The sequence below is a fragment of the Acanthopagrus latus genome, chromosome 18 (assembly GCF_904848185.1).
Source record: "Acanthopagrus latus isolate v.2019 chromosome 18, fAcaLat1.1, whole genome shotgun sequence".
NCBI lineage: Eukaryota > Metazoa > Chordata > Actinopteri > Spariformes > Sparidae > Acanthopagrus > Acanthopagrus latus.
Window position 1 is genome coordinate 2,885,820 of NC_051056.1, and position 24,123 is coordinate 2,909,942.

Sequence of the window (24,123 nt, forward strand, 5' to 3'; positions counted from 1 at the left end):
TAAAGCCACACAGTTCAACATGATTTTCTTTTTCTTTACTTATTTGTAACCACTTTGATGCGCCATTTGTCATTTGTCATTTATACCAAACATACACATGTGAAAACCAACAAATGTGTTTGTGTCTCTCTTTACTGTCCAGCGTCCTGTCTGTGGCTCTCAGTCCATTGGTTTTGACTGAAGTTGTAAATCTGACAGACATATTGATTAATTGTAAAAAGGCTCAAAAACAAGTGCTAACAAGCTAACGCGAGCTACAGTTTCATATGAGAATTATGTAACATGCATCATAACCTTTGACCTCCTGACCTCCATCTGATTGATTAACAATGGTCCTCACACAGAGTGAATGAACGAGACGAGTGAATCAGCAGAAAAGACGGAGAGAAGGCGAATGTGTGCTGGCAAACACACACACACGCAGAGGAGTGGAGGCTGTGTGAGCTTCTCTGAAGTGAAAGCAGAAATCAATACAACACAGAAACATTTCAAAATTCAATATCCAACGGCTTCAAGGAGGGAGAGAAGGAGGGGGAAGTGAGTGGAGTAAAGGGGGATGAGGTGAAAGATTCTCTCAAACAGCAGAACTAACAGATACAAATCGGATGAAAATGAGTAAACAGTCATGTAAAGGCAGTCTGGGATATCTGTCTGCAGAAGTGAGGTTACTTGGACAGGTAACAGGGCTGCTTCAGCACTGTCGGAGGAAATATCAAATCACAAATCATTAACAAGTTAAATTCCTCTTCCGCGTGAGAGTGTGGGTGTGTTTCATCTCTGACCAGCACTGACGTCACCTCTCCTGCTATCACACTTCTGTGGAAGTCCATTTGCAAAGTCTTTACTGTGAGTTTATTTATGTGTGCTCATAAAAGTGCGAGTCGATAAATCCACATTATGATGGGAGATAGCAGGTCAGACTTTTCACTACTCAAGTGTCCATTTGTACAATTCAGACCAATAAAAAGTCCTGTAACTGCTGCAGGAGCTCGACTTCGGGTGGAATATCAATGAAGAAAAATGTGGCTGATTTATTTACACCGATACCTACCTGACTGACTGATGGCTACATCCTGAATAGCAACTGTCCAATAAAAGCTTAGCAATTGTCACTGGGCAGGGCAGGCCTGTCAATCCTGCAAAACATTTTATCATATTTGTAGCCATCTGTGACAGACATGTTTGTTTTAAAACACATCATCTAAAAATGTCCGCTTGAGACTGTGTTTACAATCATTTTAGAAAGTTTTGTCATTAGAATTAGCTAATCTGCCACAGCTGTTACAATTTGTTCCTGACAGGCCTCTGTGATTTATAGAGTTTAAACATCAGCATTAGCTACATAGCTGCAGCAGTTTAAATCTGCTTGTCACACTTGTCATTGAGACAGTGTTTTACAATGTTAACATTAGCTAGCTAGCTATAGCTGTTTAAGTCTGTTTGTGACACATGTCATTGAGACAGTGTTTTCTAGCATTAGCATTAGCTTGCCAACTACAACTGTTTGAAGCTGCAGTTTAGGGTTTTGAGAAAAAAGTGGAGCTCCCAGGTCCCTCCTTTTTCCTCTCTGCTGTGCCAAATAACCACGACGGCACATTCAAAATAAGATACAACATAAGCAACATAAGCCCTGATTGTTCTATTTCTGAGCAATAGAACAAAATTACACTATTGCGCTATTAGTATAACTGCCACTACCATAGCCTTGTGGTTAGAATATATATCATACATCAAGTAGGGGTCTTCACTTGTCCAGCAGAAAAGCCGCTAACTCTGCATCACTCTTGAGTCCTTACAAATCCCGCAGCTCCCTCCACCTCTGAAATGACACTCCGATATTTATCCTTGTTTTCTCTCTGGCTTGGTATTTCTTCTCTTTGACATGGACAATGGTGGGGCATTATTAGGCTCTATTGTTGTTGTCTGTTCTCCACCATTGTTTACAGTTTGAGCTTGAACATATCTGACCAGGTAAGAGCAGGCACTGCACCTGCACAGGGGAGGGGCACTGCCCAGTACACACTGCCTGAGGGAGGGGGGCTGCCAGCAGCATTATGCAGGAGAGTGACTGACACTTCTTGACACTCCCCTTTGATCTGATTGGTTGTATTGAGCCGGGAGGGGTGGATTCTTGCAAATCAAATTACAGCCACTGGGGGGAGCCACAGACAGTGGATTTTTACACGGCTGACTTGTATCTTATTCTACCGTCAGGTCATAATGAAAATGTTGGCAAATACAACACAAAAAAAATAAAAATATTTACAGACTACATCTTTAAGACATAATAATAACTTGGAATGTTTTATATGTTAGATTCTCTTGCTTTAGAGGGTGATAAAGATTATCCATAATGCACCTGGTGCTCTTCTGCGTCATAGTATTATGCAACAAATGTCTGTTCTGTACATTCTGTACCAGATTCAGTCTCTGCTGGTCATTTCTGTGATGTTGTGCTGCCTTCATCTATCTGAGGCGGTGTTTGACCGCACAGTCCGACCTGAACCTCTCCGCCCTCCTCTCACTGGGGTTCACCATCAATTTCCTCTGCTGGGTATGAAGCCATGCCACATCCTTCCACCCTGAGCCTGCCAATTATCCCGCCTTACTTCAATCTCGCTCAACCTGTGAACCGAAGCTAATGGCGATGAAAGTGGGGAGATATGAGCGTCTTATTCATATTCATCCGCCAGGTAACCTCTCTGTGCAGCTGGCGGGGGGAACTACCTTGTCCTCAGAATTCACCGGCTGTTTCAGCCAATTAGGAAGGCCCGTGTGAATGGAGGCCGGCGGGGGAAGGAGGTCTGGATAGGGTTCAGTCAGGGATGTTGTCCCAGCAACACAGGCTTTGATGGTGCTTTGGTATTGTGAGGCAAGGGAGAGCAGACAAAGAGCAGAGGGGTGGAGGCAGGAGGGAGGTCAAAGTGAAGAGGAGCGATGGAGGTAAGCGAACGCATGAGAAGGCCTTTTCTCTGAGGCCCGCCTCCTTCTCTGTCCAAGAAGTCGACGGCGGGACGATGTCTGGGCCCAATTTGGCCCTGAGTCTTTGCTTGACAGGATTTAGATGAGATTACGGCTTTCGGGGAGGGTAGACGTCAGATGAACAAAAATTGATGGCTAATCCACAGTGACCCCCTACTAATCCACTTATTTGCCAGGTATTAACGTAGCGATCCTTCCTAAGTTAATAAGGTTTTCCCCTTTATCCTGCCTCCAACACAGCAGGAGGAGGAGGAGTAGGAGGAAGAGGAGGAGGAGGAGAAGCCTCCCCTTCAGTCAGCATCAGCACATCAGATGTTTTCTGCTTCTCGGACCGCCTTAGACTGTCTCATTCTTTATAGACTCAGGCTGTTTGTCCACCTGCAAAACTTTACATGACTCCAAAAGAAATCACGGCTGAATTTGTAGGAATTGATGCACAAGACATCTGGAACATTTCCATTTGGGCCGACTGAGGCTTAAGTTTGAATATTTCATAACATCTTAATTCAAAAAGTACTACAAGAAAAGTCAAACATTCAGTTCATTTCAGGATGCTGTGACAGAAGCCCATGTGGTCCGACATTTTAAGTTATTAAAGTTTTTCAAAGCGATGATAATAAACGGATGGATAGATCAATTTTTGTGGATGCTTGTTGTCTGACTGCAGGAACACTTCAGGTTGTCTGTTGTTGAATTTTATGCATCTAAAATGACACAAACTACCTCGCTTTTTTTCATTATTATTATTTTTTTTAGATCCGTTCAGGTTGTTATTTTAGTGCAGCTACTGAAATGTTCTCTGCATCATTTTCTACCAAATCTTTGAAAGTTTGAAGCCAACATTACAGCCGGTGTGTAACTGCTGCAAACAGTGCAGAGACACTAAAAAGAAAAGGACTGCAGAACCTGAGTAACAATAAAACAGACGAGAATGTGAAACTCATTGCAGCTTGATACATTATGTGGAAATATATGGATGAAAAAGTGGAAAAAATGAAATGGAGAAAACACACAGCAGCTTTATAAGAATGTGACAAAACCCAGCAGCTGAGCAAATGGAAGGAAAACTGCTTCAGATGTGAAAACACAGAAGAGATATGAAATATGTGGAGTGTGAAAAATGATAAAGACGTCGGGATGTATGCAGAATGTAAAACACCACATTTACAGTTGAGATGTGATGAGAAAATGCTGTGTTAGACACAAAGAGGAAAAAAGTGACGGATGAAGCTGAAGGAGGAGGAAGGAGGAGGTCAGGGGAGGAGGTGGAGGAGTAAAGAGGTTTGAAAGGAGGGAGGGAGGACGGAGGGATTAGACGGATGCTGGCAGGTAATCCTGGAGGAGGAGGTCGTTAGCCGGGATCGAGCTAATTAAAATGTGATTTGTGCTACAAGCAGCTTACAGCCTGCTGCACGAGAACAAGAAAGGCAGGAAAGGAAAGAAGAAACTAGAAAGACAAAAGTCATTATTTTAAACAATATGGTCCTTTAAGTGGGGTCTGTCTACCTCTGAATGACTGCAGGGATGAGTATGGCAGCCCATTTACGCCAAGAAAAGAAAAGTAACAAGTTGTAAAAGCCAATACACACATCAGTGTCTTTATGAAGCATTTTGACACAGTCCACAAAGACCCTTAGGAGGTTATGGAGGATATGGGAGCCAAATGCTTGTAATTTAACTGCCATCACAAATAACACTACTTACTTACATTTCTCAGTCAGAACATTGACGATAACACGCAAAATCAAACAGTAACAAGCCAACAAGACTGCAAAACAGCAGAACGCAGTTGAGTCACATCACACAATATTTTGAATTTTTTGTGGCATCAAATCCAAAGTCGGACCACTTCCAACCTTGATCGGTAATTCAAGCCAGCTGACATTTATTCTGCTATTTGGGTTGCACACTTAAGCACAAACCATAATTTTGACAGGACTGAGGAAACTCTCCAGAGGAAATAGAATTAAACTTTTATGTTTTACGATAGCTCTGATGGGGCTCAGGATTGATCAGGAGGATGGCTTTTTTTATGAACAGGACTCTGTGTGTGACTTGTTGGACGTGAAGAAGAACATTTATATCAGATAAATATTGATTGTTTTGGGGAGTAGTTGTATGTATCCATATTATTTTTTGTATGTTCATTATGAGTTTTCTGTAGCTTTGTGATATCGTAACATTATTTAGGTTCAGGCTTCAAATGAGCTCTTCAGGTTTTCTGTCTTTCCAAAAACAAACTAAAACGAGTCGAGAGATTTAATTTCTGCTGCTGGGTGGTCGCTGCAGGTAATGTAATCATATTTTATTCATTAACTATGTGTTATTTTACCCACCTGCATCCCATCCACCATTTATCTGAATGCTAATCTTTACGACCAGGACATACTGCGATCTGCACACACTGAAAACTACACTCAAGTCGTCCACTGCAAAGACGTCGAGGAACGTGCATGTTATTCATGATGAAGGCTAGACATTTATTTCACTTCTTAGTAAAATGTTGTGTCCACTAAAAGGGAAAAAAGCCTGATGAGACATATCTTCTTCAGATTCTTGCAAACTCAATCAGATTAAAGGTTCAATTGGATTCACATTGAGCTATTTATCTGATTTTAGTATTGGTTTCACACAAACCCAAAGCTCATCAGCTAAATTGCTGAAGCCTGACCTCTTTTATAAGACCAAACAAGCTCTTTACATCCCAACAAACGATGCATCTGTACCATCACATAAAAGCACAGTTTTATTAACCTCTTCACCCTGCTGGACTCTCTGGAGTCTCCTTCAATATAGACAGAGTGGCCAAGCATTGTTCAAACCCACACAAATTCACATTAAATTCTGCTGGAGATCCTGAAGCCTCCAACAGATTTTGGAGAAATGTGAACAAAATGGTGGAGAATATTTTCATTTAATGAAACAGTCTTTGGTGTGAAAGCTGGATAAAGACAATGCACAATGTCTATAAGACATGGTCACAGTAGAGTTGAGTCCTTTGCTGTAAAAAACTTAGGTTTCAAGGTTGAATCTGAGACTATGCGACTCCCGGAAAAGCTTTTTAGTCTAGTCTGGTGCTTTGAAAACAACGGCTGTTTCTTGCTGCAGCTGTTATTGAAGCTCTCCAGTGAAGAAAAGCAGTGTATGACTATACTTTACAGTAGAGCGGCACAATTATGGCTGTACAGCAGCAGCGGCAGTTTCACACTATTGAGAATAAGTGAAGTTGATGTTTATCCTCCTCTGCTGACAAACAAGAGCTCATAAACCAGCAGAAAAAACTGCCCCAAAGCCCTGATTTTAAAATGCTGCTGCACTGAGCACAGTACTTGAGTAAAAGTACTCTCTAATTCATAGCAACTTGTAGCATTCATCAATCAGCAGCACGTTGAGCGACAGGTCAGGAAATGCTCCAACACATCCCTGGTTTCATCGTTAATGAGAAACAATATCGGTTTAGGAGACCGGGTCCACTCTGTGATTTGCCGCTAAGCTGCTCATTAATTACTGAGAGCATTAATCTGCAGGGCTTAATAGGCGATCAAGGGGCTGTAACGTGAAGCAGCAGCATGTGACCGGCGCACACCTTAAGCCTCTGTTAATCTATCAGCTGAGAGCCCCGCCTCCACACCGCTTAAATTCTGTCAGAGAAGTTTTCAGTTAGAAGGTTAATCGGCTGAGTGACGGCCTGAGCTCGGGACAGAGCAGAGAGACTGCTGGAATGTAACTGAGTACATTTACTGGAGTACTTTCCACAGTTTTGGCTGTAGAAACTGGACACATCCATTCAGTCCAAGGGAAAGAAAGAACATCGTGTGGATTGGATGATGCTGAGAATGAAATTCAGTTGTTGACATGCAGTGGATAATATCAGATCATTATATTAAAGTTGAGAGTATTTATGTAACTTTAATTTCAACTTTTTCATAAACTAGGTATGGATACAGTATTACATGTTTTGTTTGTTGAGGTATTTTACCTATCAGTATTTCCAGTTTACACTTCCACTTCTTTACTGCATTTCAAAGGGAAATGTACTTTTTACTCAAGTGACTTTGCTGCTTTGGATATAATAAACAAAACACATAATGAGCTTTATATATCTATGATATACTGTCAGAGAAAAATACCTAATAGAATCACATACAGCCAGCAAGGCTGCCAGATGGCCGACCGCAGTTGGAGTCAGACCTGTGGATATTCAAGGATATTTCCAGTGGTTTTTGTCTCGCCAAAACTGGTTATTTTTCCACGGGAAGTCTGACCATCTCCATTTAAAGCCAAACCTTGATATATTTGTAACCCTAACCAAGTGGTTTTTTTTGTGCCTAGACCTAACCAGAGCGTAGGATCAGCATTGTGACAAAAAGGGCACAGAAAACTCTATCTAAACACACGTTGAAACGAACATAGCTAACATTTTTTGTGACGACTGGATTGAATGTTGTGTTATTTTACATATCAGCATTTCAGCTTGCGCCTCTACTTTTTTTACTACATTTCAAAGCAAAATATTGTTTTTACTCAACTACATTTATCTGACAGCTACAGTTACTTTGCTGTTTTGGATTAAATGTTAAAAACACATAATGAGCATTAAACTTTGATTTATTGTCAAAGAATTGATGATAAAAACAAGTTCCATGTCATGGTCCGATGACGATCACCTGAAGAACAATATCAGCAAAATCAATGAGTTTGAGTCGGACTGATCAAATATGGGTGTTGCTGCAAAGAAGCTAGAGAATCACAAAAGGTGGATTCGTCACACATGTAGCACAGAAGTTCTCTACAATCAGCACGGTTTCGAGGTGGACAACCAAGATTAGTGTCATCAATTCAGTGAAATTCGATCGCCATCTGCTCCTCTGTTCCTGAGTTATGACACTGAATAAAAAGTGTATTTTGCAGAACATTATGATGTCAAGAGCAAAGTTGACCTCTTGGATAGAAAAATATTTTGGACGTGACCTTTGACCACCAAATTCTAATCCATTCATCCTTGAGTCCACATGGACGTTTATGCATAATAAGAAGAAATTCCATCAAGAGATATCATGATATCTCAAAATGCCTCCAGCAGTCGTCGACACGCAGGCGTAATCAAGTACTTACAGGAGCCATTTTACTTTGTAACAGCTTTTTTGATACTTGAAGTACATTTTACTGGTTTTTACTTTTTGCTGAGTATGAATGGGTGAGCCAAGTTTCAGAAGACAGCAGGATCACAACTGTGATCTACAAGGTTCAACAACAGGAACGTTTCATTCACATCATAAAATGCTCTGTTCTCAACATGTAGGTTGACATTTGATGCTTGAATGAATACATTTGGCTGATACATCACATCTAATGGAGGATTTTTGCTGCTTTTACCTGAATAAAAGATCTAAATTTCATGAACACGGCAGAGAGGAACAAAGAAGTCATGTCTTCAAGCTTACTTTGATCCAAGGGCCTTTGTTTATATATTTACTTCTCTATTATATTCCTCTGTAGTTCAGCAAGTTTTACTCTGGACTTTTTTAATGATTTTTCTTTTCTTTAGACACAGCAGTGGGTCTACTTTGCATTGTTAAGGTCTTCAGACTTTCTTTTGAAAAGTTTATTATTGTCCCTACAAGAGTCTGTGTGTGTGTGTGTGTGTGTGTGTGTGTGTGTGTGTGTGTGTGTGTCTGTCTGTGTGTGTCTGTCTGTGCATCAGGTAACTTGGCACTGATGACTAACCCCCTACACCTCTAACTGTCTCCCTGTTTCCATGGCAATCCCTCCCCACAGAGTGTCGCAGCAGGACATCAGAAAAACAAAGTTAGACACACCAGGGAGGCTGTGTGTGTGTGTGTGTGTGTGTGTGTGTGTGTGTGTGTGTGTGTGTGTGTGTGTGTGTGTGTGTGTGTGTGTGTGTGTGTGTGCATGTGGCCCTGTTTACCTGATGTAAACTCTCCCCCATTAACACCGTGACATCACCTCACATACGTGCGACTCCAGCCAGCCTCTGTTCATTAGCTCCAATGATGCAACACTGACATAGCAACCAGACCTGTGGCTAACTCCCCCGCTGCTTCCACGCTCTCATTGGACTGGTTCCCGGGGGTCACGGCCTTGCGCTGCACCCCCCCACCGTCCAGCCATCTGTCCTGGAGACGCCGCCTCAACGCAGGCGGAGCCCACCGGGAACAGCTGCCAGCGCTAACGGAGGTGATGAACCAGAGCTAGGACCCGGTGGGAGGCGACTTTAGACGTGCCGCTTTTAGCTCGCTTGGCGCTGAAGCGAGCAGCCACATCCTGTTCAGAACGGACAGTCGAGCGGTGACTTTGATCTCTGGGATAATCTCACAGGGTCAACCTTTGACAGCCTCCAGCAAGCTGATCTTTATTTGGGATAAAGTTAAGATGAAGTGACTGTGATTCTCCCCAAAAATGAACAAATCAACTTACAGATACTTGACATTTAACAAAGTTAATATTGCTGAAGTAAAGTTGAAAATAATGAAGCTGGAAACAAATGCAGAAGCACCACAAACTCCAGATGAAGCTTGGCTGTCAGGAATCAAACCTGAAACCTCCTTCTGAGCTCTGGGGTCAAACCACAGAGAAACTGAGCTTTAATAAAACCAAATCCATAAACACTACACGGTCTGTCAGACTTCATCTGACAGCATAGGCTATAAAGAATAAAAGAGGTTTAATTATTAATCCAGACACAACCAGGATGAGCAGTCTTGCCTCTCTATCATCTCCACAAATGTATCGACTTCATGCAAAACATAACGGAGGAGCGAATTAATCCCAATTAATAGCCATTGTGGATCATTGAAGAAATTGATTTGAGAGGACTGAGATGCCTTGCAAGGTAAGAAATGAAGATCCTGACATCTGGGATGTAAATAATTGTTTGGTTTGGTTAAGGGTACTGACTGTCGCCTGACCCAGTGGAGAGGGAGTCTTTTTATTTCCTTGACTGAACTATACCTTGCTTCAAATTAAATTAGCTCACCTGACATCTTAGATTATGTTTGTGAGTAAACGTTGTGGATATTGAGGCTAAAAGGCTCCTACTTCATTCGTTTAAGACTTTCTTATTTATGAGCAGCATAATAATTCTGTCCTTATCTCTCTCATAACACTGAACCTTCAGCACTGAATGAGTAATAAGTTTCTGTCATCTGAAGGTGAACTGTTCACAATTTTCTTCAAGTGTCTCTGCCTGAGTTTCTGTTTATTTGCTGACATAAAAACCTTTAACAAATGGTAACTTTGGAAGGCACGTGTATCACTGAAATCATGAATATTCAGCGCTGTGAACTGTTCTGTATTCTCTTCAGAGGTTGACTTTCTTGGCTCTTAAACTGCAGCTTGAATAAAACTGTCAAACTGTCTTTTCTGTCAGCAATAGTTTTCTTTATTGGCGTGAAATATAAAAGCTCTTGAAATATAAAAGCCCTTCATGCAGAGTAAAAAACCCATAGAGGCATGGATGGAGTGTTCAGCTTTGATAAGATACCGATCCATCATCAGTCGTCTTTTTGGAAATGTTCCTGACTAATTGGTAATTTTCTTCACAATCTGTCATTTAGGTGTATAATTCTTCCTTTTTTCTATGCCGTGATGTCCTCTTCCAGAGGACCTTTGGTTAATTTCAAATCATGTCTTAAAAGTTTAAGGAAATAATATGTTAGTAGATAAATTACAACAGTGTCTTAACTGACATATCTACAGTTAATGTTTTACTTGGTCTGGTGTCTCCTTTGAACTTCCCCATGGAACCCTACATCACCAAACCGTGTTTGAAAACTCCCAACTGACCCCTAGAACCTCCTCAGACACCTCTGAAACCCTCTCAATCATGCTCGATGTTGTCTGGTATTCCCTGGAAGATGTACAGATGTTCCTCAGTAACTCGTGGAACTTAGAATATAATATTAGGTGCTTTCACATCAGGGGCCTGCGCCTGGATCCAAGCACATTAAACGCCGTCTGTACTCCAGGTCCACTTAAGAAGCTGGTTTTCATGTATGGTTCTATGTCATGTGTGGATGATGCAAGTAAATGCCTCTTTTTCTTTGGGTACAGTATGTTTGTTGATCGCAAACCAACATGGTGCACAAGCAAGTTTCCTCAGGTACAGAACAATTAGCTGACTGACAGGCTACAATCGTACTCTGGAGCAGTACAACACAAACGTACCTTACATGATAACAGCTTTATCAGGTTGTAGAAATGTGAGAGAGACCCTTGAAGGCACTAAAACCCTCCTAAGTACATTCCTAAGGACGCCTAAAATCTTTTGAGTGATCTTTGGAACAACCCAAAGTCCCCAGTGGGCCCTGAACTTTTTTTTTTTTTATCATTATTTTTTAAAGGCGCTACAACTTTGTCAAGGACTCCTATAAACTAAAACAATGTTCTCAATAGGGGTCAACCAAGATGGCTGTTTCAGGGCCGACACCATTTATTAGAAAATCAAGGACAGATATTCAGTTGCGGTAAAAGTTAAACTTTGTGTCAAAATTTCGATCAACCATTGATAAAATAAATTTAGAATTTACTCAAGTACCTTACTTTACAATTGCTTCAGTATTTCCATTGTCTGCTACTTCCTACTTCCTCTCCTCTACCCCCGTAATCATTCTACCCGCAGTTCTTAATGCTCTCTTACACCTGAGAAACTACACCAAGAGCCTTTAAAATAATCCTGGAACTCATTGACCCCTGGAACCTTGACAAGGAAGTCTGGTAGTTCTGAGTTTGCCAAAAAAAAAAAAATCTGTATCTCACTACAACACCAACAAAATAATCCAATCACGGACACACCACGGTGTGTGTGTGTGTGCTGCGGCCCTCAGCATCCTTGCTGTTGTACATCAGTCGAGTGCTGGCGAGCTCCGATTTACAGCTGCTGCCAAATACAAGACACACACACACACACACACACACACACACACACACACACACATAAACACACACACCTCCTTCCGTAGTGTACAGCGGCCACCACAGATAAGCCCAAATAAACAACAGACCTGGAAAAATAAATCCACCTCCCTCCCTCGCTCGCTCTCTTTCTCTCTCCCTCCCCGGGGACGAGAGAGGGCATCCAAAGAACGCTGCCTGTTACTATAAAGCTTCTTGACATCACACACACACACACACACACACACGCACACACACTCAGCGATACAAATAATAAACATAGAGGGAGGAATAGTTCCACAGGGAGGAATCACCTCTTCTATCGCTCCACACACTCCTTTTATCTACTGGCTAATGAGGAGCAGATAAATACACATACACACAAACAAACACACACACACACACACACAATTGCAAACACACACCCAAACACTTAAGAAACCTACAAACGCTACAGACATACACACACGTCCTCAGGACTGTGGTTTCATCAGACCGTCTCTCAGCGAGTGTCCCACTTCCAAAACTATGGACCACTGCTTACATCATTATGTAACCCTGTGAGTGTGTGTGTGTGTGTGTGTGTGTGTGTGTGTGTGTGTGTGTGTGTGTGTGTGTGTGTGTGTGTGTGTGTGTGTGTGTTGTCAGACCCAGAAAGGCTTTGAACACTTAGCCTCTTTCCTCAGCATGAAGTGGTGTAACACTACAGGCTCTAATGAGTGTGCGTGTAGGGAGAGTGAGTGTCCGTGTGTGTGGGTGTGTGTGCGCTTGTGTGTGTGTGTCCAGAACCTGAGTTCTCTATGATTAGTCAGTAAGTGTGGCTTCTGTAAAGTAAGCAGTAGCCAAGCAGGAAATAAACTGCGTGCTGTGCGTTTATGCTATAAACACACAGGGGTCAGTTACACAGGACCTGTGAATCCCACCGCTGACACCGATAATATCTGAAGTACACCTGAAACCTCTTTAAGGTACCATCACACCTAATTAGTGAGATCTTGCCATGACTGAAGAAACCATGATCCTCCTCAAGGGAGCCTAGAACCGTTCCAATTAACCCTCGAACTGCTTAGATGACTCGGGACTTCATATAAGGAACCCTAAGAGACCAACTGAACCACCACAGAACTTGCTCATTAATCCCTGGGAACACAACCTGTACTTGAAACCAACTAGGACCTTAAAACCTCTCTTAGCTTTCCCTTGAAACTTTCTCATTAACCCTTAAACCTCTTCACTCTTCACTTCACTGAGCCCAATAACTTCATCAAGTAGTCCCAGATCTTCATCAAGGATACGTGGAACCTCTGAATGATATCTGTTCTTAAAAACGCCTGTAACCTCATGAGAGACTCCAGTGAAAGCTGCAGGAAACTTACTGATTCCTGCAACCTCCATGAAAGTCCTTGGAAATTCCTTGTTGACCACCATGAAACCTTCTGAATAACGTCTGGATCCTCAGTGAGGTCTACATCCTGCTGATAGAACAGGCTTCACCTTAGGAACCACCAAATCATTTGACACGATAAAACCTCAATGAACCCTGGGATCTTCTTAGTGAGCCATGGAATCAAGTGACTGAACCCTAGATTTCCTTAATTACAAGTGGTACCATTCAACCTCCCGAATAACTCATCCTTAGAGATTCTTAAACCCTACTCACTGAACCCTGGTTCCCCTTAAAGGAATCCATCTTAGGAACCCAACAGCATCTGATCTTAATGACCCATGAAAACCTCTCAGTGAGCCCGAAAACTTCCCAAATGATGCTTGAACCTCCTCACTGACACCTACAACTTCCCTCATGACCACTTATAGTACACTCCTTACACTTTGATTGACACTTAGACCCCTGGGAAATCTGCGAGACCCTCAAGTACACATTGGGAACCCGTCAAGGAACCTTCTTGAAGAACTGAAATCAAGCATCTGTTGCTGTATTGCTGTAATGTTTTATAAAGGATGAACACCGCATTTGTTTTTGCTTTGGGGATTTTCTGGAAATCGCTGAATCTTTGAAAACAACAGAGAGTTTGAGAGTTTCCAGAGAATTTGAGTTCCTCCCTGGGAGTTTCTGAGAGGCTGGAGTAGAACTGCTGGCCCCCATCATCACCCACCAGAGAGAGGAGAAGGAGACGAAGAAGAAGAAGGGGGGAGAACAAGAGAGGGGAGGGGTGAGAAAGAAGGGAAATGAGGATCCCAGAGGAGTCATGGAGCAGAGGCCTCTTGTTGGGGAGCAGGAGGAGGGAGGAGGAGGCGATGTGCTTCACTGAGGAGCAGTGATGGGAATAACGGCGTTAAAATAAACGGCGGCACCAACGGCGTTACTTTTTTCAGTAACAGGTGATCTAACTAATTACTATTTCCATTGTTACAATGCCGTTACCGACAATTAAACGTGGCACGTTATAAACTGAAGCAACTCGTTGAAGCTGTTGTCATCCATCTTGGCTCTCAGCCACAGGAGCTGCAAAGCTGGTTTCTTTTTCTCTTTAGTGAGGGAGGAGGGAGGAGCGAGACTACCGCCTAAATGATGATGATTGGATAAGGTGGAGTAAGAGTACGTAAACCAATCAGTGGCAGTGTTCAGTTTACACACAAACAACACACGCACTCAGCAGCCCCACACACACAGACTAGCAGTGGTAAGCTGCGGCAATGGCGATTCCGGAGGGAAAGTTAACGTTTTCAAAGTGGAAGTACAGACACTACTTTAACCTCCTTGAGGTAAAAGGCAAGAACGTACATGTGAAATCTACATTATGTTCCAGAGCGAAGTGTTTGTCCACGTCCGTTGTAAGCAACTCTAATCTAATGAAGCATCTCTCAACGGCACACACTTCTACAAAACTAGTGGCCAAAAACAGCTCAAAAGAGGGAAGGAAAAAAAAGTAACGCAAATGTTACTTTCCCTGATAACTAGTTACTTTTATAGTGGAGTAATTCAGTACTAACTCAAAAAAAAAATCATCTTTCTTGCAAAGTGGACCTTTAAGTTATATTTTAGCAATTTAGATCTTGTTCAAGACTGACAAGAATCATGACAAGAATTTCCTCCAACACATCTATGAACGAATAAAGTGCAGTCCTAATATGTGCATTTCACTCAGACCTCAGACAGTTGTACCCAAAATTTTCTGAGTGAAGTGAATATGAGACAATAATGTGGAAAGTAAAAAAAAAAAACAAGTTAAGAGCATGTGTAATAAGCAACATTATGCTCTTATGTGTTGAACCAAATGTTGCACGACACCTGTCATCATCGTTATTACTTTAATGGCTGTTGTGTGCTCAGTTTTTTTTTTCAGTGTTAGGGGAATTTGACACAGCAGCCAGTGTATGTAATAACAGCATCATGTCACAGGGGCCCAAATAGATTTCTTTATTTCTCATAACATTACTGTCCAGTCAAAACCATGTATCTTCAAGTTTTTTTGTTTGTTTGTTTGTTTGTTTGTTTTTTTATAAAATGGAGGGAATGCTCCTTTATTAAGTTTCTTATAGCCAAACAAACCATCTACAAAGTCATTGAATTTTGTGACATATACATTACCACAAGGCTGAAAACATGGACTTTTTTCTTAGCTCATGAAAAGTTAACATTTCAGAGGTAAGTGGTTTTGACTGGACAGCAACGATAAGCTTACACTGTGAAAGGAGAGACTGTGTCGCAATCGCCAAGAACGGACTTCACAGTTAAAATTTGATCCACTCAGTCCAATGTTGGAAAGGTCTTGAACAGCAGCACTGATGGATCATTTGATTCAAGTTAGCAGGATGCTAAACTAGAAGTCTGCCGGCTCAGTCGGAGGATGTCTCAGCTGCACACGCTCTATGGGCCAGGGATTTTATACCCAGGAAGCTGAGCTGCACCGGCTCACAGGAATGACTGGGGTTCTACCTCCAACGCCGTATACAGAACTCTCTTATAAACTCCAACGCTGTGAACAGGTAGCAGTGAAGTGTTTTCACATGGCTTTTAGTGATTCATTAAGTTTCACTTGCAATTTTTTCAGTGTGTGATAAGGAACAAACTTGCACATCTCATCCAGATTCAGGCCAGAACGAAGACTCCACAGGTCCAAATGTGGGAGTGAAAATCAGGCCTGTGAGTTTCACAATACCTGAGATTTATGGAAGAGAAAAACTGCAGCATCTTACAACACAGTCCACATATTTCTCTAACACACCATCATGAGGAGACATCGCCACTATCTCTCCACATGAGATCAGACTTATTGTAACACGTAACACATGTGTTGACAGACATGTAACTGCAGCTTTGGAGCCGCAGACGTCATCCTGCATACTGAACATTTTATGTTTTTACAGTTTTATCTGGAAATCCAACCGTCGGCTGATTAAGAGCTGAGATAGAAAACTTCACTGATACTCTGCCTCGCTCTCTCTTGTGTGTGTGTGTGTGTGTGTGTGTGTGTGTGTGTGTGTGTGTGTGTGTGTGTGTGTCTTGTACAGCGATTACTACAGCTCTCAGACTGATGCAATCAGCAGATAAAGAGGTTTAGAGTTTATGTGTGTGTGTGTGTGTGTGTGTGTGTGTGTGTGTGTGTGTGTGTGTGTGTGTGTGTGTGTGTGTGCCCAAATACAGTATGTTTGCATGTGATTTTATCTAGGGAGATGAGTGCACACATACATACACACCCACACACAAACACACATACATGCACGCACATACACTTCATAAATCAGCTTGTTATCCGGCAACCATCAGTGTCAGGCAGCAGAATCCTCTCTCTCTCTCTCTCTCTCTCTCTCTCTATCACTCTCTCTCTTGTTATTTCAGTGTCTCGCTCCAGATTTCTACCTTTCTCTTCACTTCTTCCGCTCTCTCACTTCCTCTCTCCCTCTATCGCTCACCACAAACACACGCATGCAATCAAATCCCACAAACTCCCTCCTCCTGCTCCTCCTCCTCCCTCAGGGCCGGTTTTTGCTCTTCTCTTTCCATCCGTCCATCACAGACAGGAAGTGGGTGCATTAGCAGAGTGAAGATGGTCTGATGGAATTAGCATCCATTATCGGACCATTTACAGGACAGGGAGCAGGATGGACGAGGGAGAAGTGAAATGATAAGAGATCTCACCACATGGAGCTTCGTCTGTGCTCTCGGCTTTGCAGAACAAACCACAGAAAATATGTTTGTGTTGTCTGTGTGGGCAGTTTGGTTAGTTTCACAAACAGCAAACAGCAGAGCTGAGTGCGACTGGCTGAGGCAGCTGCCAAATGTGGCAAACACACCCTGCTTTTAAAGGTTAGAGCCTGTGTTTCTCTGTAGTTTTCTTGTTGTGCAAAAATTGAATGAAAAGACCCAATAACAACTTTTTTGTTATGGCTCTCAGCTCCAAACCCATCTGACCAAAAACACCTCACACACGCCATCTATATTGGTTTCAGTATTTTTGGGACTGTTGATCCGACAAAACAAGATGTTTTAAAGATGTCACTTTGGATTCTGGGAACTTCAGATGGATGTTTTTCGCTATTTTTGAAGATTATTTTTACAAAGCTATAAATCAGTTAACCAAAAATTAAACAAATTAATTAAACAAAGTAAAATATGATTTAAAGTAACTGTTTTTTGGGGGGTTTTTTTTCGGTAACATTTTAGTTCCAGCCTGCTACGTATCCGCTCATGTTCACCATCCAGCTACATTTAGCTACGAGCTAAACTCAAACTGGGCCGTCAAGATAACAAACATGGCTTCAAGCAGGAAGAGAAGTGTAGAGCAGGAGGAGAATATTGAGAGCTGCCCTGATGAAACTGAAGTTGAGGATGAGAGCTAGTGGCTACCTAAGCAGTATATGCTAACATAAGCAGCAAATAGAATAGAGTAGGTCTATGATACTGTATTTGAGTACTTAATATTTCCTGAATTAAAATATCTGTGGCCTTCTTCTTTGTTATCAATTTTTTTTCACAATTTTCCAAAAAGTGTGTTAAAAGCAACAGAATTAGCTGTTTACAGTGTAACTGAATATGCTAGTTTATAAGTTCCCATTTGCACAAACCGCTGAGCTTTAAATTGGAGTTAAAGACATTTAAATGGCTCTTTAACGTCTTAAAGACTGTGCCTAATGTGTAAAATGTCCTCATCAGAGCTAAATTACATCCTCATTCACAAAAAGGCATGTCATCTTCTAGAGACCATTTTGAAATTCATCAAAATGTCATCAACAAAAGCAGCATTCCTGCTCTGTCTTATCTCAAATACACACAGACATGATGGCAGAACGATAAATTGCTGCTGGCACATACACAAGAACAGCAAAGAAGAAAAACAGCTTGTGAAGGTAAACTACATCATCCCATAAAAACATGACCTGCCCCCTCGTCCTGTATACATAGATTTCTTTAAGCTGTAGCAGTGATGTCAATGAAACAACAGTTGGACTGCAGCCAACCAGAATCTGTGTGTCACATGTCAAGAGCATCCAGATTATGTCTGGATTACGTCCAGATTATATGACTATAAACTGTATGTGGATAATCTACCGATAAAAGCAGTTGGAAAAGCAACCAAGATGCATTAAGAATAAACTGAAATCACACAGCGTTTCCCTCCAGCAGACACATTCTGGTCACGTGTTGTTTAAGTGCAAATGCATCCATCTCCACAAATAGCAACAAAAGCACCTCAGAGTCGATGCATACTGTACATACAGTCACATGATGCTGCCATCGAGGACATCAACATTCAACTCAGATGTTGCTCAGTTTGGTAAAGCAGCAAAAATACAATCTAATTCTGAAGAGCGTCTTCTAACTTTAATATAAGCTGTAGGTTTAGAAGCAGATAATCACACAGGATATTGCTTTTCAGATGGATGAATTTAATTTTTAAATGCAGAAAGTAGCAATGAAATTCTAATCTGACAAAGTGGAGGCGTGTCTTACTGCTGAGGGAAAATAAACTGTGATTAAAATGGCACAATAAGTCCAAAGGAGCAGAGAATGTGTTTTGGAGCAGTCAGTTTGTTCCTGCAGCTCTTCATCAATCTGTCTGAAGCACTTGAGACCTGACCAGTCAACAATCAGTCACACAACTGGATGATCGATTCGGTCCACAGCAGAGGAAAACACAAGGAAGCACAGCTAAAGAGGATGCTGAAGAGACAGAACAAACTAGGCTAATAAACAGAGCTGAGTCTGTGATTCAAAAACTAATTAGGAAAATATGTTCTGCTCTTTGGTTCATTATAACTGCTTTATTGCTTGGCTCGCAATTTCATGTTGAGATTTAATCATGTTCAGCCACATACAATATACTAAACTCAGTTTATTTAGTCAAAGGTGTGTTTAGAGAAAAAAAAAAATCAGTGGAATCTTGAATGGGGTTTGGTTGGATGCAGTAGAGGGGGAAGATCACCTCATAGCTGGAAGCATACAGACAAAGGAGGAGGAGAAAACAGATGTCATCTTTGGGGGAACTAATGTAATAACATCTTTAGTGTGAACTGAGAGACTGTGCTCTGCTCATTGTACCAATAAAGGTTTAACCTTTGAATCATATTATATGTCTTGCAAAAATAGAGACTTGTAACTGCAAATATTTTGAAGTCACTTAATAAGCAAGACAACCTTTTCTGTGATGGCTTAAAGCACAGACTAAAATCAGTGGAATTTTGAATGGGATTTGGTTGGAGGCTCCTCACTGAAGAACAACTTGAAGGAAAAGAGATGACGCCTTTAACATTTATAACATGTCTAGTTTGAACTGGGAAACTGACCTTTTCTGTCATGATTTCCTGGCTTAAAGTGCATATTAAAATGCTTGGAATTTTAAATGGGATCTGGTTGGAAGCACCAGAGGGACGGAGGATCAACTCCCAGGTGGAAGCAAAAAAGAAAGAAAGAAAGAAAGAAAGAAAATAAAGGAATAAAGAGGGAAGAAAAAAGATGTCATATTTAGGGGAAACAAACAGCTTCTTCTGTCATCATGACATGACTTTAAGTACAGACTAAAATTAGTGGAATTTTGATGGGGTTTGGTTGGAAACTCGAGAGTGAGATGATTAGCTCAGGGCTGGAAGGATATAGACAAAAACAGAAAAAGATGTCATCTTTATGATGAAAAAGAATTGATAACATTTTCAGTTTGACATGGAAGACTTAACTCGGCTTGTGGTAGCATTGAAGGTTGAAGTTTTGAATCGCACTGAGAGAAAGTGCAAGAGTAAAGTGTATCTGTAGTGTTGTGTTAATCCTCAGAAGACTTGCTGTAATCTGTTGACCTCTCTGCTGGTACAACACACACACACACACACACACACACACACTCTTCCTTGGGAAAATACCTGCAGCTAAAACATGTTTGACCATCAAAGTGGAAGATTGCACACCACCATCCCCTCACACTGCTGTAGACACGCACACACAACATAACCCTGACCTCATTCCACTATGTACGAGGAGATACAGCCACTTACACACTTACTCTCCTGCTTTCTATCGCTATCTCTCTCTCACACACACACACACACACACACACAGGGTGGCAGTAGCCTGTGGGCATGCGAGCAGCTGTGAATAATTGTGTTTACAGACGGCATACGTACGACCTGTGGGTTGAGAGAGAGAGAGAGAGAGGGAGAGACAGAGAGAGAGGGAGTTGGTCGTCTTGCCCTCACAAAAGAAGACAGGGATGACATTTACACTGGACCTCCCTCCGTCCCTCGCTCTCCTTCTCTTTCTCTCTCTACTTTCTATTCTTTGCCAGTTTCAGCTATTTCACTTCAGTTAGCTTAATTGCCGTAAGTGGTAATGAGGCGTTAACAGCCAAAGCAGAACAATGAACAGTGACATAAGTTAAGAAAAAAAGACGACGGCCTGTTTTTAGATGTGTCTAATGAATCATTTGGCTCCGGAAAGCAGGTAAATCAAGTCCTTTATTTATACCAGAGGGAGACTGAGCTTTACAAGTAAAACAACAACAGCGGCTGTATATCATGATCTAATTTCTGCAGGAGAGTGTAGGTGTGAGGCGGCGTGTGAAATACCTTCGAGATTCAGACGGACTATGTAACAAAACCACACAATATGTCTTGCATAAGTTTCTGCATGTATTTTAAAGCATGTGTAAAAATAAGAGGACCTTTTCTGACATGATTTCCGGACTAAAAGTGAATGTCATCCAGGCACTAATATGTCGTTTTACTTCTTTATTTGGTGACATAAGGAGTATTTATGGACTTTTAGCTAATGGAGTTTCAAGCAGTCAAGTACCTGGTTTATTGTTTTGGACCAGTTTTGACCTGGGAGGACAATAGATGTCAATGAAAAACTAACCCTAACCCTTCCTCATAAAGCTTGTCCCTCTGATCATAAGTCAAAATAATTCATTTTTGTTGACTTTCTCTACTTAACAATGAGGTGTAATTTCTTAGAAATGAGACCTATTGACCAAGAAATTCCAAATGATGTGTACATATGGTAGTAATGAGTTGGAGTGAAGTTGGCTGAAAAGGTGTAACAGAGAATTGGGCGAATTATGCTAGGCCAATAATTAGCTTATAGTTTCCACAGCTATGACTACTGCCAGATTTAGATCCATGCTACAATGCCTTTGGCCAACAACTGCCTTGAATCTGCAAATATACAAGTAAAAATAAAACATAGAGGCGCCTTTATCTGCATCATTCTATTCAAAAATCAAAATGCTAATATCAATACCAGAGAGGCTAAAACAATGAGAGAATCTTAAAATATAGCCACAATACATGTCAGTTTTGACTTTGAAATGTTAAAGACAATTATGCTAGTACCATGTTAACAATAAGCTAACATATATACTTGGTGTCCTGCTAGTCAAGGTCAGATTAAGTACATAAAAAGTCAAAGTTTGCATTTTATGCCAACTTTTGGTCTGTAAGCTGTTAACTCATGACAAAGCTAGAAAGTTACTGAAAGGTGAAAGTCATCAAGTGTAGCCTACATATGACTCCAGTTAGCTTGTTCTTTGTTAAACTGACTTCAAACGTTTTAAGGAGGCTAAAACACCCTGGAGCCTGGTGACTATGGCAGTCTGTAGTATATTAGCATCATTCACACTATTTGTATGCCAAAAGGCTATAGCTAACACAGCTAACTACTAATAATATTGTCTGTATTCTGTCTCTGTTTAGCAACATTGAGATGTTAGAATACTCCGGTTCAAAGATAAAACAGGAAAAGTAAGTAACACCAAAGCTGTTGTGTTAAAAGTCTGTACAAGGAACTTTTATTCCTCAAATTTCAGTATGTCTATGGCTAACATTGGGAAAACACATACTAAGAAGATTTGTCGCTACATGTGATTGCAGCTAGGCTAGTTCGTTCCACACTAAATGGGCTTCAAACATAGCAAAAGCAAAGCAAAAAGCAAGTTTATGTCTTTTTAGAAGAAAAAAAAAAGTGTAATAATGATGTAGGATCATTGGCATACTTTTCACCCATTGGCAACATTCAGTAATGGTAGGGAATGTTTTACTAGCCCAGTCAGAGTCAGCACACTAAGTCATGGTAGTAATATGCCAACAAGACATAGAAAGTTGAAGCCGAAAACCCATCTCTGTGTGTTGTGGGGAATTTTTATGATGATGTAGCATCATCACACAGTTTATCATTTCTGCTAACAGGCTACGGCTAACTGGCTAACCATTCCCATAACCTGTTAGCATTGTTAGTTACTTCAAAGCTGATGTCCTGTGAATGGTAACAGGCAGACAAAATCTGATAAGATAAAAATCAACATGCTAACATGATGATGACAGGCTGATAAATGCTAACAACTGAGGAGAGTGGGAGTGTATTATTGTGTTAGCGTACTCCCTGCTATAGCCTCCCTCTGTGGATCTATAAGTGGAGCTGATGGAAGGTTGGACTCGGTATGATTTACATAATTGGGATGTTAATTCGTTAAGCCATGGGAGTTGATTATGTTGCATATTGATTGTGTTGTGCTGCTGTGAGGTCACACACCTCTTTAACGAAGGTATACACAGTGCAGGGTATTCTGGGAGTCTGATTAAAAATGGAACATTCCTGCTGACACACTGCATTTTGACACACGGTGCAACGTGTGTGTGTAATTGAAAGTGTTAATGTGTGAGAAAGCAAGGAGTGTTTATTGGTTTTTGTGAGTGTGTGCTGATGGATGGAGGAGGTGGAAAGAGGAGTAGAGGGAGGGGAAACTCCACCTGGTCTTACCGTTCTCCGGGTGCTCCATCTCGCCAATGCTGCCGTCGGGCGTGGTCCGCTCGTAGTGGTCCTCCGGCAGCGCCAGCGGGCCAATCCGCGGCCCTGACGATGACTTGGAGCTGGGCGTCTCTGACTCCTCCAGGCCGCTGTCATAGTAGCTGTGCTGGGACGCGTCCTGCAGGTCCTGCGCCTGATTGGCCGTGGAGAAGGTCACTCGGCGGTGGGGGAGCTGTGATTGGCAGATGGAGAGAGCAAGATTAGTTTCTCAAACATTTAAGGCTCATCATGACACTTTAAGTTAAATTTAACATATGAGATGGTTTTATTAAAAAAATCACTCTCCGCTTGATCTAATGCAGATGAAACAATTGAAATGATTAAAGACACCAAGAAGAAGCCAGGCTGTAAAAATAACTTTAAAGAAGTCATTTAGACACAATGACTCAACCAATCGCTTCCCAAAAAACTTCCATTACTTTGCTCTCTGTTCTCCAACTCACTGATTTGATCTTCTACTTTAACTTTAATTTTACTCCTTAAACCACAAGAACCAGTCAGCTTTCATCTGATCACAGACCTCATTTCATCCTATCGCTGCTTTCATGTCATCTTATCTCTGATTATCTTTCATTAATCTTTTATGATATTTTATTTAAAAAAAAACAAAAACAAAACAGGCAGCTGAAGACACTGACATCTTCATCTGACCCACACTACACTCAACTTCATCTTCAGAGCAAAATGAACCATAAAACATGGGGCCCTCTTGTGACTGTTGACTGTAAATGAGTAAAGGCGAGCAAGATTTTTCAGTTTTTCAACTTTGTCATTTAAATTACAGAATATTCACCAAAAATGTAATCATGCGTCCTCAGGGTCAGAGTGTAAAAGTGATAAAATGTCAGAAAAATGCAAAGAAGCATCTCAGTGTTGTGTTGGTGCATGAAAATCTGCAAGTACAAGACCTTCATATTGAAATGATAAAGTAAAAGATGTCTCAGAATGTACATGTCAAATTTATACTATAGACAAGC

General features: G+C 41.3%; 1 protein-coding gene across 6 annotated transcripts in view; it reads right to left on the reverse strand.

The window, feature by feature from the left end:
• Positions 1-24,123, reverse strand: part of LOC119007285 (protocadherin-1-like) — a 205,851-nt gene that overhangs the window by 78,111 nt on the left and 103,617 nt on the right. For all 6 annotated transcript variants that reach the window (XM_037076845.1, XM_037076844.1, XM_037076842.1 and 3 more), the window contains one exon: positions 23,099-23,318. In XM_037076845.1, coding sequence (XP_036932740.1) covers positions 23,099-23,318 — 220 coding nt within the window. The remainder of the gene's footprint in view (positions 1-23,098; positions 23,319-24,123) is intronic.